The following is a 12959-nucleotide window of genomic DNA, read 5'->3' on the forward strand; positions in this document are numbered from 1 at the left end:
CTCCAGGACAGCGTGGTGAAAACTGTCCTCCCCCCGCCAGCTCCAATGGCCGCCGGGGCAGAGAGAAACAGGGCACGGAGCAGATCCCGGGGCTGGCAGGGGAAGGGGAAAAAAATCAAGGAGGAGGTGGCTTTTAGGTCACTGGGATAACCAGGGCACTCCTTATAGCCCAGGTGCGCAGTGCAAATCAAGTGGTGCCTTGGCACGGCTGCGAGCGGGCAGACAAGGGGCCTGGTGTCCGGCCATCCTGCCCGTGCACGTGCACATGCACCGTCTCACACCCGCTGCTTGCACTTTGCAGGCCCTGTCACTGGGATGGGTCCAGCGAGGAGAAGGAGGAGGAGGAGGAGGAGGAGGGCGCGCTCGTCCCACTGCTGCACTGTTTATTTTCTCCCCGGCTGGCGGGGGCGTGTATTTAAAGGGAGCCGGGCAGCCAATGCACTGGAAGGGGCTGAGCATGTGGGGAGCTTGTTTACACCAGACCTTCCCGAGGAGCTTTAACCCGGCCGGCGAGAGGCGAGCCGCAAAGCACGGTGCCGGGAACGTGTCAACAGCACGGGGCTCCTGCAAGGAGCCGGGACACCCCCTGCCTCCGGGCCTGTCTGCACCCTCCTCTTTAACGCAGACACTTCCAGTGCCTGTGCAGTGCTGCTCTAGGCTGGGTTTGCCCCTGGGAGCAGACAGCTTGCCATAAGGGGCATGAATTTTCCCCGGGGTCGCCAGGCACCAGTTGCAAAGGCAGAGGAGATGAATTGTTCCTGGGCAGTGGAGAGGCAAAGGTTTTTTTTGCTCTGGGTGTTGGGTGCATGTGGGCGTGCGAGATGTCACAGGTGTGTCCGCACACGTATGCACTGCAAGTGCGTTTGTCTGGGCATGAGATCATGAGAAAGAGGGGCTGGACCTGATGAGCTGTAAGGTCCTTTCCAGCTGCTCACGAGTGTGAGCTGCCATGCACCGGGTCAGGCCACAGGTCTCCTGTCCCGCTCGGCCCAGGGTGTGCACCCCGTTCCCCTCCCTCGCAGCCGCCACCATCGGAGGTCCAGGGTGTCTGGTTCAGAGGCTGAGCCCCTGGCTCCCCTGCCTACAGTCGTGCGTAGGTTGCCCGGCTCATTCACCATTGACCGAGTTGGATTTCATCAGCTCCATTTGAGCGTGCAGATTGTGTGTGCACGTGCAAGACCACGAGACTGTTCCTGTCAAGTGTGATCCCTGGTAGCTGCAGAGCTCTAGTGCAGATGCACCCGTAAGGCTGATCCGTGTGCCCTGAAGTGTGTGAGTCCATGCAGCCACCTCTAGTGCAGGTCCTCGCACGAGGTTGTGTTCACATGTGCCCTGAAGTGTGTGAGTCCATGCAGCCAGCTCTAGTGCAGGTCCTTGCACGAGGTTGTGTTCACATGTGCCCTGAAGTGTGTGAGTCCATGCAGCCACCTCTAGTGCAGGTCCTCGCACGAGGTTGTGTTCACATGTGCCCTGAAGTGTGTGAGTCCATGCAGCCAGCTCTAGTGCAGGTCCTCGCACAAGGTTGTGTCCACGTGTGCCGCAAAGTGTGTGAGTCCATGCAGCCAGCTCTAGTGCAGGTCCTCGCACAAGGTTGTGTTCACATGTGCCCTGAAGTGTGTGTCCATGCAGCCACCTCTAGTGCAGGTCCTCGCACGAGGTTGTGTTCACATGTGCCCTGAAGTGTGTGAGTCCATGCAGCCAGCTCTAGTGCAGGTCCTTGCACGAGGTTGTGTTCACATGTGCCCTGAAGTGTGTGAGTCCATGCAGCCACCTCTAGTGCAGGTCCTTGCACGAGGTTGTGTTCACATGTGCCCTGAAGTGTGTGAGTCCATGCAGCCAGCTCTAGTGCAGGTCCTCGCACGAGGTTGTGTTCACATGTGCCCTGAAGTGTGAGTCCATGCAGCCATCTCTAGTGCAGGTCCTCGCACAAAGTTGTGTCCACGTGCGCCCCAAAGTATGTAAACTCACTAGCTGCCTGTAGGTATCTCTATGCAAGTCCCCACACAAGGCACACTGTGTGCCTCTGAGTGTGTGAATGCACATAGCCACGCACAAGGCTGTGTGCCCCTAGGCGTGTGCAGCCACCTCTAGTGCAAGCCCACACACAAGAAGGCTGTGCATGATGCCGCGTGTGCCCCTAGGCGTGCAAGCCCCCGGTGTCCGTCCGGGCGCGGGTGTCCGTCCGGGGGCTGGGGCGCTGCCCGCGGGCGGGTGTGCAGGCGTGTGCTGCCGCCGGGGGCCGCGTGCGTGCCAGCGCCTCCCTTCCCAGCCAGGACTCCAGGCCGGGGGCTGCGTGCAGCCGCGTACGTGAGGCTGCTGTGCCGGGGCCGGGCGGGCGGAGGGCGGGCGGCGGGAGGAGGCAGCGGGGGAAGGGGAAGGTTAATTTCAAAACAAGCTCTGGAGGGAGCGAGCGGGAGGTAAGCGCGGTGCGGTGCGGCGCGGCGCGGCGCGGCGCGGGCGGGAGGGCGGGTGGGTGGCGGGACGAGGGGGCCCCGCTGCAAGCTGCGGGGCCGGGGCCGATGCCGGGGCAGGGGCTGCTCGCCCTCCGCTTCCCTCCCCTGCCCTGCCCTGCCCGCGCGCCCGCCCGGCCGGCCGGCTCCCCGGGGTGCACGCGCGCGCCCCGGCCCCTTCCCCTTCCCGCCGCGGCTGCACCCCTGGATCGGGGCCGTGCCCTCGGGGGCAGCTCCCAGCCCCGGGACCCGGTCCCGGCCCTCTGCCCGCTGGGACCCGGCTGCCCGTGCCCTGCCGCTGGTTTGCGCGCCTGCCACACCCCCTCCCCCTTCCCCTTCGCGGGGCTGGGGCATGCACGCGTGTCGCTGCTCCCGCTGTGCACACGCGTGTCAGCGCGCCGGGCTGCATGCTGTGCATTGCACACGCGTGTCAGTGCACCCCACTGCATGCAGTGGATTGCACACACGCGGCTGTTCCCCCCTGCACATGCCTCCCCATGCTGTGCATGCATGTCCTTGCTCCCTCGCTGCATGCAGTGCACTGCACACGCCTCCCCACGCGTGTCAGTGCTTCCCGCTGCATGCAGTGCACTGCACATGCCTCCCCATGCGTGTCAGTGCTGCCCGCTGCATGCAGTGCACTGCACACGCCTCCCCACGCGTGTCAGTGCTTCCCGCTGCATGCAGCCCATTGCACACGCCTCCCCACGCGTGTCAGTGCTTCCCGCTGCACGCAGCACATTGCACACGCCTCCCCACGCGTGTCAGTGCTTCCGGCTGCATGCAGCCCATTGCACACGCCTCCCCATGTGTGTCAGTGCTCCCCACCTCATGCAGTGCATTGCACACACCTCCCCACATGTGTCTGCTCCTCACTGCATGCAGCACATTGCACACGCCTCCCCATGCATGTCAGTGCTCCCCGTTGCATGCAGGGAACTGCACATATCTCCCCATGTGTGTCAGTGCTTCTCACAGCATGCAGTGCTCTGTGCACACCTCCCCACGCGTGTCTCCCCTCTGCGCGCAAACTGCGTTCTGCATGCGTGCCACACCCCCTTCCCTCCATTGCATGCAGCGTCTTTGCATGTGTGCCACGCCCCCTGGGAGAGGCCACACTTTGCCTGCATGCCACGCCTCATCTCCTCGGGCGCCTCCAACCCATCCACTTGACTTGTGTGCCACACCTCCTGTCTTTGCACCCGGGGCCTGTGCTTGGCACTCGTGTCCCTCCCCTTTCCTGGTGCATTCTGGTCCTGGACCTAGCATACGAGTCAGCCCCCCACCCCCTCTGTTGCACATCTGCCCCGTTTGCCCGCATGCCAGGTCTCATGTGTTGCAGCCGTGTCAGTGGTATGGGGCTTGCGGTGTCGTGCCCCTGCATGGGTATTGGACCTTTGCTGGTCTGTCAGCCCCTTCTTGCACTGCTCCCCTTCCCCTGCCTTTACAGGAAAGTCCTCACCCTTGCCAAGTTTGCCTGCATGCCCGCCCTGCCCCTTGGCCAGCGTGCCACGCTCCTGGTGCAGTTCCTGAAGCCATGCTCTTCCCCAGCTCCATTGCTTGTCTCCCAGAGTCCCCCGCCTGCTCCATGCCCCTTAATACCCACCAGCGCCTTCCACGCCCTTCCCGCCTGGCCCTGTGTAAGCCTGACACGCCCCCTGGTGCACACTTATCTCCACTGCCTGGCAGTAGTGTGCAGAGGGGAACTGGATCAGCATTTATATGCTCTGGAGCTGGGTCCCTGAAGGAAGCAAGTTGCCGCCTTTTCCTTCCTGGACTATGTGACCTTAACCCGTTAGAGCCAGGTCTCTATTTGCAGTGCTGGCCCTGGAGGGTTTTGACCGAGGGAAAGAGGCTGCCTTGCTTGGGTCCACGGGACTGCAGCTGTTTGGGGCACGCTGGGGTGTCTGTGCTTAAGTTTCTGTATTGCTTATTTCCTATGCAGTTAAAAACCCCGTGTTCTCAACTTCCCCTCCCCCAGCTGGTGACAGCAAACACCCACTCAGGCAAAAATCATGCTAATTTTCTTGTCCCCTCCTGGTGAGGACCTCCAAGCCCAACAGAAGGGCCACGGACTCCTTATTCCAAATTACGGGCATCATAAAAATACGGAGAGGGTGTAGCAACATTTTGGAAGGGTTTTTGCCATCAGTGAATTGAGGGGAACAAAGAAACGAGGCGAGGTTGGTGTGGAAGTGGTTTTGATATTTGTACGCCGAGTCCTGATTTGTAGCAGGGTTGGCTGGTATCTGTCCGGCGGGGATGATAAAAGGGGTTTCTCTGAAGAAGGCTCCCAAGTGCGTCTCGGATGTCGTGAACGTCCTGCAGCTACCTCTGGGGTGGAAGACAGCAGAAGCAAGGGCAGATTTTGCCTGGCTGCAAAATGCCATAGGATATTTAGTGTCCGGGCAGCACTTGGGTTTTTTAAAGTCTCGTTTAAAAGTTCCCCCTTCAGAAAACGAAGGGGGAACTCATTTTATCTGCCTTGGAAGGCTGACTGGCTGAGTTGACTCAGCAGGGATTGGAAACTGGTCCCAGAGAGCTGAAGTGCTCCAAGCTGAGGCCCAGCCCTTGTCCCGTTAAAGCTTAGTTTGTAGACACCACTTCTGCACCAGCAGCTTTCAAAGCATTTCCCAAACTATGATAAATACAGTATTTCAGTCTAATGGCAAGGGGGCAGTGAGGCATAGGGAGCAAAGGGACTCACCCAAGGACACAGAGCAGGTCAGTGGCAGAGCCAGAAAGTAAACTCAGTGCACTGTAGTGTCCGCTGGCCCGTATTAACTCCCACAGGCCGATCGGTACCTCCTCCTGATCAATCGCACATACACATTGTAATGCGTTGGGATCAGACTCCTGATCCAACGGTGAATCCTGCCCTTGATGTTAAATGAAAGAACTTGAGGCATTTTCCACCCTGACTTCCAACTGGCGAATTAAATGTTGCTGACCTGTAACTTTCTATGCGTAACATGATTTTTGCCTTCCTGTCTTAAATGATCATGTCCTGCAGTTGTGTATGGCAAATAGCTGCTGCTCCAGCTCAGAAGTGGCTGCAATTCAGTCTTGATAGGACCAGGTTTTGCATATAAGCCTTGACCTTCCAGGTGGTGCAGAACGGGTGTATTTCTGCACCCGCGTGCAACAGGATGAAGGCCCAGGGTAGTAGTACAGAAAATGCTTTGTGACTTTCGGATGCGGGCACCGATTTAAACATAAGTTGGTAGAGACTGAGAATCGGTCATTGCCCCAGCTAATTTTTGATGCCCTTATTCATACTGAATGCAAACTTATTCATGACTCGTTCGGTTGATTCCAGCAGGGCATGGTGCTGCAGTGTGAGGTAGGCCTTGGCATGTACTAGTTGGTATTTCCAGGGTGACAAAATCTTAGAAACTCCTGTTATTAAGAAAACTGGAAGAATTCAGACTGTGAACCCTTCAGAGGGGCTGTGGTCCAGATGTATGTACAGGCTTGTATTTCTAGAGGCTGCTACAACACCAGTATGAATGGGTAGCAGCAATGCTGCACTGGCATTTGCCTGTTTTGACTGGGTGGCACTGGAATTGGGAGCTGGGAGACCTGAGGAGTCCTATGTTTTGCTGTGTGGCTGTAGACAAGGTGCTGTGCCTCTCTGCCTCAGTTTCCCCAGCTGTGAAATGGAGCGAGTGATATTAGGTTCCTTCACAAAGAGCTTTCAGATTCTTGGGCGTTGTTTTTGTTGGTATCTGGGCTCCACCGTGGAAAAAGGGAAAGACCGGTGTTTTCCCAATTGCTTGCTTCAAGACAAAAATTGAAAGCTGCCTCCAAAGGACATGCTCAATAACCGAGGAATAATTCAGGAGCCGGACGTGGTGCACTTCCCAGCAGCTTTCTAGGGCTCGTGGGTGTTTTTACCCAGCGTACGCTGGTGGTTGGCGGAGCAGATCTTGCTCCGTCTTGATCTGTGCCACCGGCCGGCTTGTCGACCACTGCTTCTCCATTTGCTCAGTCGTGGGAAGGGAATAATGACAGCCTCGTTGCAAATTGCCCCGAGATCCTAACACAAAAGCTACTGTGTTTATGGGACAGGCTCTTTTAAATAACTTCAGTGTTGCTTTCTAGCATCTCACTTCCCAAGCCACATTCCTGCCGCTCCAGCCCCAAATCTGATCCGTTCCCCTTTGTGGCTTTTTAAGACTTCAGCTCAGCTGTCCTCCCACGGTCTTCCTCTGCGCTTCCCTCTCACTCCTCTTCGAGGGTGTGGCGCTCGCTCGGCAGACTTCACAGAAACCCTCCTGCCTTCACAGCCCGCCCTGGGAGAGCCGCCAGGCCCCTCAGCGATCATATCTGCAGCCAAGGAGCTGTGTTAGCATGGACATTTCATAATCGCAGGCCATGGGGACAGGAGGCACTGCCTGATTGAAAGCATAGGGTCAGCTGAAAGCAGATGTGGTGCTTGCCTTGCTGGATTCTCTGCTCTTGAACTAGGGTTTGTTTTGCTTTTGTCTTTTTTCTTCTTTTTTTTTTGCAATAGCCAAAGAAAAGCTTCCCCCTTTTTCGGATCTGAGCCAGGCGCTGCTTTTAAAGATCAGCACAAATTAGGGAAGTCTCTCAGTCTTGTTGGCTCCAGTAATTATTTTGCATTATCTTGTGTGCATAAGGGGAGATGAGTTGGATCTTTTGGAAAGCAGGGAGGGACAGGGTTTGGCTGATAGTGAAACGCTCGTGGAGGGGTCCTGTGAATGGAGCTGACAGTGTGTCCGGAGGAGAAAAAGCTTCCTCGAGAGGGTCCTGAGATACGTATCATAGGCATAGCGCAGCGTTGCATGGCTTGTGGGAGGGAGGGGAGCGCTGTGGCAAGAGACCAGCCCCTCAGACAGCGGGCTGTGAAATGCCACCTTTAATCCAAAATCCCGCTGTTCACCCGAGTTCCTAGAGTTTACAATGTGAGCCTGCGATCTGAAAGGAGATGAAGTGTGAGTCAGTGGTTAGAGCACAGACCTGGCACTGGTCTAGAAGGGTTTGCGTTCAGATGTGGGGCGAGATACTTCACCTCTGTGACCTGTTCCCCCGTGGGAAAATGACACATACCCGCTGCACGGTTGTGATCCTGTAACGGAAGGCAAGTTATATATTCACTTGAGAGTTGGATCCTTCTGCTTCTGAAAATGTGCACGTGCCTCTTGGAAAAGAAATGGCTGGGGCTTCAATGTGCAGTGAGATTTCTGGGCAGATGACCAGGTTGTGAACAGGCTTGGTTAAGGGGAAAGACAGTGATCCCAGGTGTCCTGCCATCCCAGGTGTGCTTGCAGGTGTTTCCTTAACCATGTTGTTCTAGCTGAATCGAGTAACTATATTCACTCTGTTTAGTCTCAGTTGGACATATATTCATCTTCACGTCCTGCCCGAAACGTTTGTGTAGCATTGATTAATCTGTCACTTTTCACTCAGAGGTAGCTGCATTTCAGTGGGCATTGAAGCATCTTGCAACTCACTTTGGTGCCTTTTGAGAGGAGGTAGCATATGAGGAAATCCAAAGTGCTATATAAACTACCGGGTCATAAGGGTCTCTTTATCTGCCACTGAAATGCACCCACTTCTGGGGAGGAAACTGAGCAGCTGTTCAACAGCACAGAGAAGTGCTCTACTACTCAACAGTTAAGGACTGGAAAATGAAAAGTAATACTGCAGTCAGGAATTTCAGTGTCAGCAACCAGAATAGGATTGCCGGAGATGCAGTTAGGCAGGACAGCATGGTTTAACTTCCATGCAAACTCTTCAAAGCATCCCGTCTTAAAAAGGCCAAAAAGCTCATCCTTTTATTTCGTACCGGAAAGCTGGCACCTCCAGCAGGAAAGCTCCCCCTGGAGCAACGCAGGGGTTTTGCTTCAATGCAAAGTCTTTAGAAAGCAATACTGTCCATGCTGTGCCCTGAAACTCTTACAAGTTGGCAGCTGCTTTGTCCTTTAATTTTTTTAGCTCGTTGCCATGCATGTATTAATATGTAGTCCGGTCCCGTGTGTGCTTGGCTAATCAGCAGCTCTGAATTGTTCCTGTGAAGCTTGGAGAGGAGCGTGGAAAGTTATCCAGAATTCAGATGTGCCCAGCTTGACATCAGAGCTGCACCCTGGCCGTGGCAGACCCCGGGTCGGGCTGTCCTGGGCAGCCCTGACTCCGCAGATGTCAGGTGGCCCCAAACCACAGAGCTGCATCTGGGTCCCGCTGTTCCTCTTCCTCCGCTCCGTCCAAACACGGTGAATCTAGTGAGCAAAGCAGGGAGCGGGGGGGCAGGACTGCAGTGCTCTGAACCTGCTTTGGCATGTGTCCTTGGTCATGTCACTTCAGCTCTCTGTGCCTCAGTTTCCCTCTCTGTAAAGCAAAGCGTTCTGAAGAGGAAGAGCCCTACGTATTGATAAAACCACATGGACACAAGAACAGGACAGCTCTTTACAGCCATTTGGCTCAACAAAGCTGCATGCACAAGCTAGAAAGGCCTGCCCTTTGACCGTGTGAATTCTCTTCGCTATTGGGAAAACCCAGAAATGACGTTTTAAGTCAGTAAACCCGCCGACCTGAAGAAGCAGGGAAAGCCGGCCAGGGAAGCTCTTGTGCTTACCGCAGTGGCTGCAGTCAAAATGAACCGGTCACCTCTGCCCCTTTTTAGGAGGGAGGAGGAATTATTTGGGGGAAAAACGTTTAGGAAAAGTTACCGGTTGAAGTTGAAAATGTTATCGAGAGGGAGAAATTTGGCAATTTTTTTCTGCCAGGAGGCTGGGCAGAAAAATGCTCCTAATGGTGTTTTCTGTACACAGAGCAGGGCAGCAAACTGCAGCCCTTCCCGAGTGGCCTAGTTGTCAGAGCGTTTGACAGGGTCATAAACCCATTTTACAAGCTGGGGAACTCCAGCACAGAGAAACTAAGGAATTTATTCTGTGTCTCACGGTGAGTCATTGTCAGAGCTGGAGTCACATCTGGATCCTGGGTCCCAGTCCTGTGCTCTGACCTGTAGCCCAATCCCCTTTCTCTTTCTCTGTCTCTGAGCTCTGTGTATCTGTCCGTTCCTCTCACTCTCTCCCCTCCTTTTATGTTCTTTCTTCCTCTCCTCTTTTCTCTCAGTCCGAAAGACACAACCCGGAGACCAAGAAACCCCTGATTCAGTTTTTAGGTGCAGCTTTTCCTCGAGATTGTGTTCTGGCTTGTTACAGCTCAGCTTGGAACGGCTGAGCAAACTTCGCCTGCGGGGCAGAGGTGGTAACGACATGATTTTGATTAATTAAACTCCTGTCAGGTTTCACTGGGTTCCTACTGAAGCCTGTGGCCAAATTCCTGTTGGCTTCGGCAGGAGCAAGGTTGAACCTAGACAGGGATCCTTAGTCAAAGACCGCGTGCGGGAAACTGCAGTCTCGTTACAACCCCTCCTGCTGTCCCCCTACCAAGGGGGGATTGGGACTCAGCATCCCGGGCTGTCTGCGCTTTGCTGTCTGGGCTTGGGTGTCAAATCATAAGGAGCTGAGGGCCCCATTTGGTTTGAAGAAAGGGGTGTGGGCAGGGTGTGCCGCTAGGGTTGTGTACACGCCACATTGTGTAGGGAGCGTTTGCTGCTTCCAAGGGGAAGTTTTGCACAGACATCAAGGATGCAGGAACCAAATGTTTTGCTGCTTGGCACTGGATCCCTGCTTGATGGGCACATTCATCCTCTGCTCCTCCTCTGGGCCAGTTTGTTATAACAATACAGTAGGGTCGATATTAAGTCGCATGAATAGGGGATGGGAGATCTTGCCCTCCTGGACACTGTCTCAGGCTGCCTGCAGACTCTGGCAGACATCACTGCATTGCTTCTGCTGGGCTCTCATTTGGAAGATGATCACTGCAGCCCAGTGGGCTATGAATGTACTGTTTGAATGAGATCTTGGTAGCATCAGGTGGGCTGGGTGTCACACAGCTCTGCCCTGGGCTTTCTGCAGATCACTGCTTGCTAAAGGTATCAGATCCATTGTAAGGACCTGGCTGGACTGGGATTGCCCAGCGGGTGTGTAGTGGGAGCCCCCACCCTGCAAACCCTGGTGGCTGGGTTTGTCCCTTGTCCCAAGCAGTAAAGGCAGATCCAAGCAATTCCACTTGGTCTCGGAGGAGGCAGCTCTGTTGTGATCTTTGAAGGCAGCGTGTGGAGGTGGGGTTTTACCTCTTGATGGCTCTGGTGACAGCTTGTCTTGACACCTGCCTTTAGTTTGGTAGTGTTGTAGCGCGGTTGTAGGTGAGGGCTAACAATGGGCAGGTGAGGGCATGTGTGTCTGGAGGGAGGGCTAAGGCACTTTTCTCTTGCACCTGAAACCTTACATGGGAATCTGGATTCGGTGACAGAGAAAACCTGTGTCCCATGAGGGGACCTTTGTCCATAGCAGGAGCCTGTGGTCCCATTTTAGCACTGCTGGCTGTGCCAGCTGGGTGACATGGGGGCTCAGGGCTGGAGTTTGGGCTTGATGTGTGCTGGCAGAGACTCCTGTGCAAGCCCAAGTCAGGAATCAAGCAGTGGGGTTTCAAGTTGTTGTGAATGGGAACTGTTCCTGGCTCCTCCCTGCGCAGCGTTCGGCTGGACGGAGTTGGGCAAAGACTAGCCGTGAGCGTGGGCTGATCTCAGCTGGGAGGCTCTGTCAGTCGGGAGCGCTCACAGGAGCGTGACCAGCTCATGGCTCGCTCAGACAGGGAATCCAGCAGCTGTGCCCATTGGAAAAGCACCGGGTGTCGCTCAGGCAGTACAGCAGCGTGGTCAGATTGATTCAGGATTCCCTGTGCTCTGAGAGCCGGCTTGGGCTCTTTAGCTGGGGGGTGTAAAGCGCAGGATGGGACTTTGTTCTGTACATGTCCCAGTCTGGCCAGTGGGTATAGCGCTGGTGCTGGGAGCTGCCCTGGGTGGACACCAGCATCTCATTTGGTGTTGACTGAACTCATCGGCAGGATGAAGCACCTTGGGTCAGTGGGCTAAGCAGGGATAGATCAGCCACTGCAGCATCCTCTTAGCAAGTACGTGGCTGCAAGGGCTGGGACAGTGCCCTAGGTGTGTTCTCGTCCCCCAGGGAAAAGAAAGGGTCAAATCAGCCTGAGCTTCCTGCCCCAAGAGACTGGCATGGCCGGATGGGGGAGCTAGCTGCTCCTGGTGCACAGAGATTAGTGGTGACAGCCCGGTGTTCATGGACACCTCTGCCATTCATTACTTGCCATTTGGTGGAAGCTCGGGTGGATCCTTGTAGTAATACATGTTGGCATGGGCTAGCCCTTGTGTCGCCCCTATAATAAGGCAGCCCAGATCCATTTGATGCTTCTTCTAAGCAACCTCTAGACAATGCTGCTGGAGGACCCAGGTGTCCAGGGCTGGTCCAGTCCCGTCCCTTTGACCAGTGCTAGGGTCTACGCCGGATGCAGAGGGGTTGCTTTGCATTTTGCTCAGGAGCTAACAGGCATGTCTCTTTGTTGTTAACAGCGTGTCCACGATGGCGAGCGTGCTGTCCAGGCGCCTGGGGAAGCGGTCTCTGCTGGGTGCCCGTGTCTCCGTGCCCAGCTCCTTGGTGGATGGGATGCTGGTGACGACTTCAATCCCCACCTTGCAGGCGGAGCTCAGCAGGGCGTCTTCCCACCTGGTTTCGTATGATGACGGTCAGTGCAGAGAGCACTCAGAGGAGGGCAGCAGGGCGCCTGCCTTCCCGAATCCAAACCTGAACCTGAACCCGAACCGCCTGCAGCTCCACCCAGGACAAAAGGTATGTAAGGTGGCTGCAGACCAGCAACATGAATGCCATGGGCTTGCATCCTGCACCTTGCTCACCTATGATTCAGGGGCTTGGGGAGTGGCATCAGAAGTGTTCACCACTGTGGCTCAGGACTGAGATCTGAGTTTCTGGGTTCAGTCCAGCCTGGCTCTGCAATGACTGGAAGCCACTAACCTCTGCTAGCCCGTGTGGAATGGGATTGATGGGCTCCCACTAGGCAGGCGTCTCCATCAGCAGCAGAGTCTGGGTAGAGATGCTAAGGACTGAGCCCGGAGACCCAGACTTTGCCTTCGACATCTGGGACGTGGACACACAACGCAGTAACTGAAGTTACCTCAGTTTTTAGTCCATGGTAAGAAGTGGACACACCAGCTCTCCCAAGCGCTGTGCCTGCAGAATGCCCCCAATGGCAGGGCGTCCAGTTTGCATTGAGCAAAGGGCTGTCCCAGTATGAAATAAGAAGGGCAGTGGAGGCAACCAATAAGCTGGTTTCATTTAACAGTGAGGTACAGTTACCTCTCACTCTCTGAGAGGTGTCTTTACCCTGGCTCGGTTCATTTACACACGTATAAGGCTGTGCATCATGCGTCCACTGCACTTTTACTACAAAGTCAGCTTACTCTACAGCAAGGGTCAGTAATCTGTGCCCCACAGGCTAGATCCAGCCTGCAAAGCCATTGGATCCAGCCTGTGGATATGAGGCTTTGGTGGCGGGGAGAAGTAGCGGCGGCAGCAGCTGGGTCCTCGCACCCCCTTGGCCATA

General features: G+C 55.4%; 1 protein-coding gene across 1 annotated transcript in view; it reads left to right on the forward strand.

Moving 5' to 3' along the window:
- The first annotated feature begins 2343 nt into the window (after positions 1 to 2343).
- Positions 2344 to 12959, forward strand: part of ZNF395 (zinc finger protein 395) — a 31478-nt gene continuing 20862 nt past the window's right edge. The window contains exons 1-2 of the mRNA XM_059728349.1: positions 2344 to 2417; positions 11911 to 12187. Of these exons, the coding sequence (XP_059584332.1) occupies positions 11921 to 12187 (267 nt within the window). The 5' untranslated portion in view covers positions 2344 to 2417; positions 11911 to 11920. The remainder of the gene's footprint in view (positions 2418 to 11910; positions 12188 to 12959) is intronic.

This window comes from Alligator mississippiensis, chromosome 1 (assembly GCF_030867095.1).
Source record: "Alligator mississippiensis isolate rAllMis1 chromosome 1, rAllMis1, whole genome shotgun sequence".
In the NCBI taxonomy this organism is placed as follows: domain Eukaryota; kingdom Metazoa; phylum Chordata; order Crocodylia; family Alligatoridae; genus Alligator; species Alligator mississippiensis.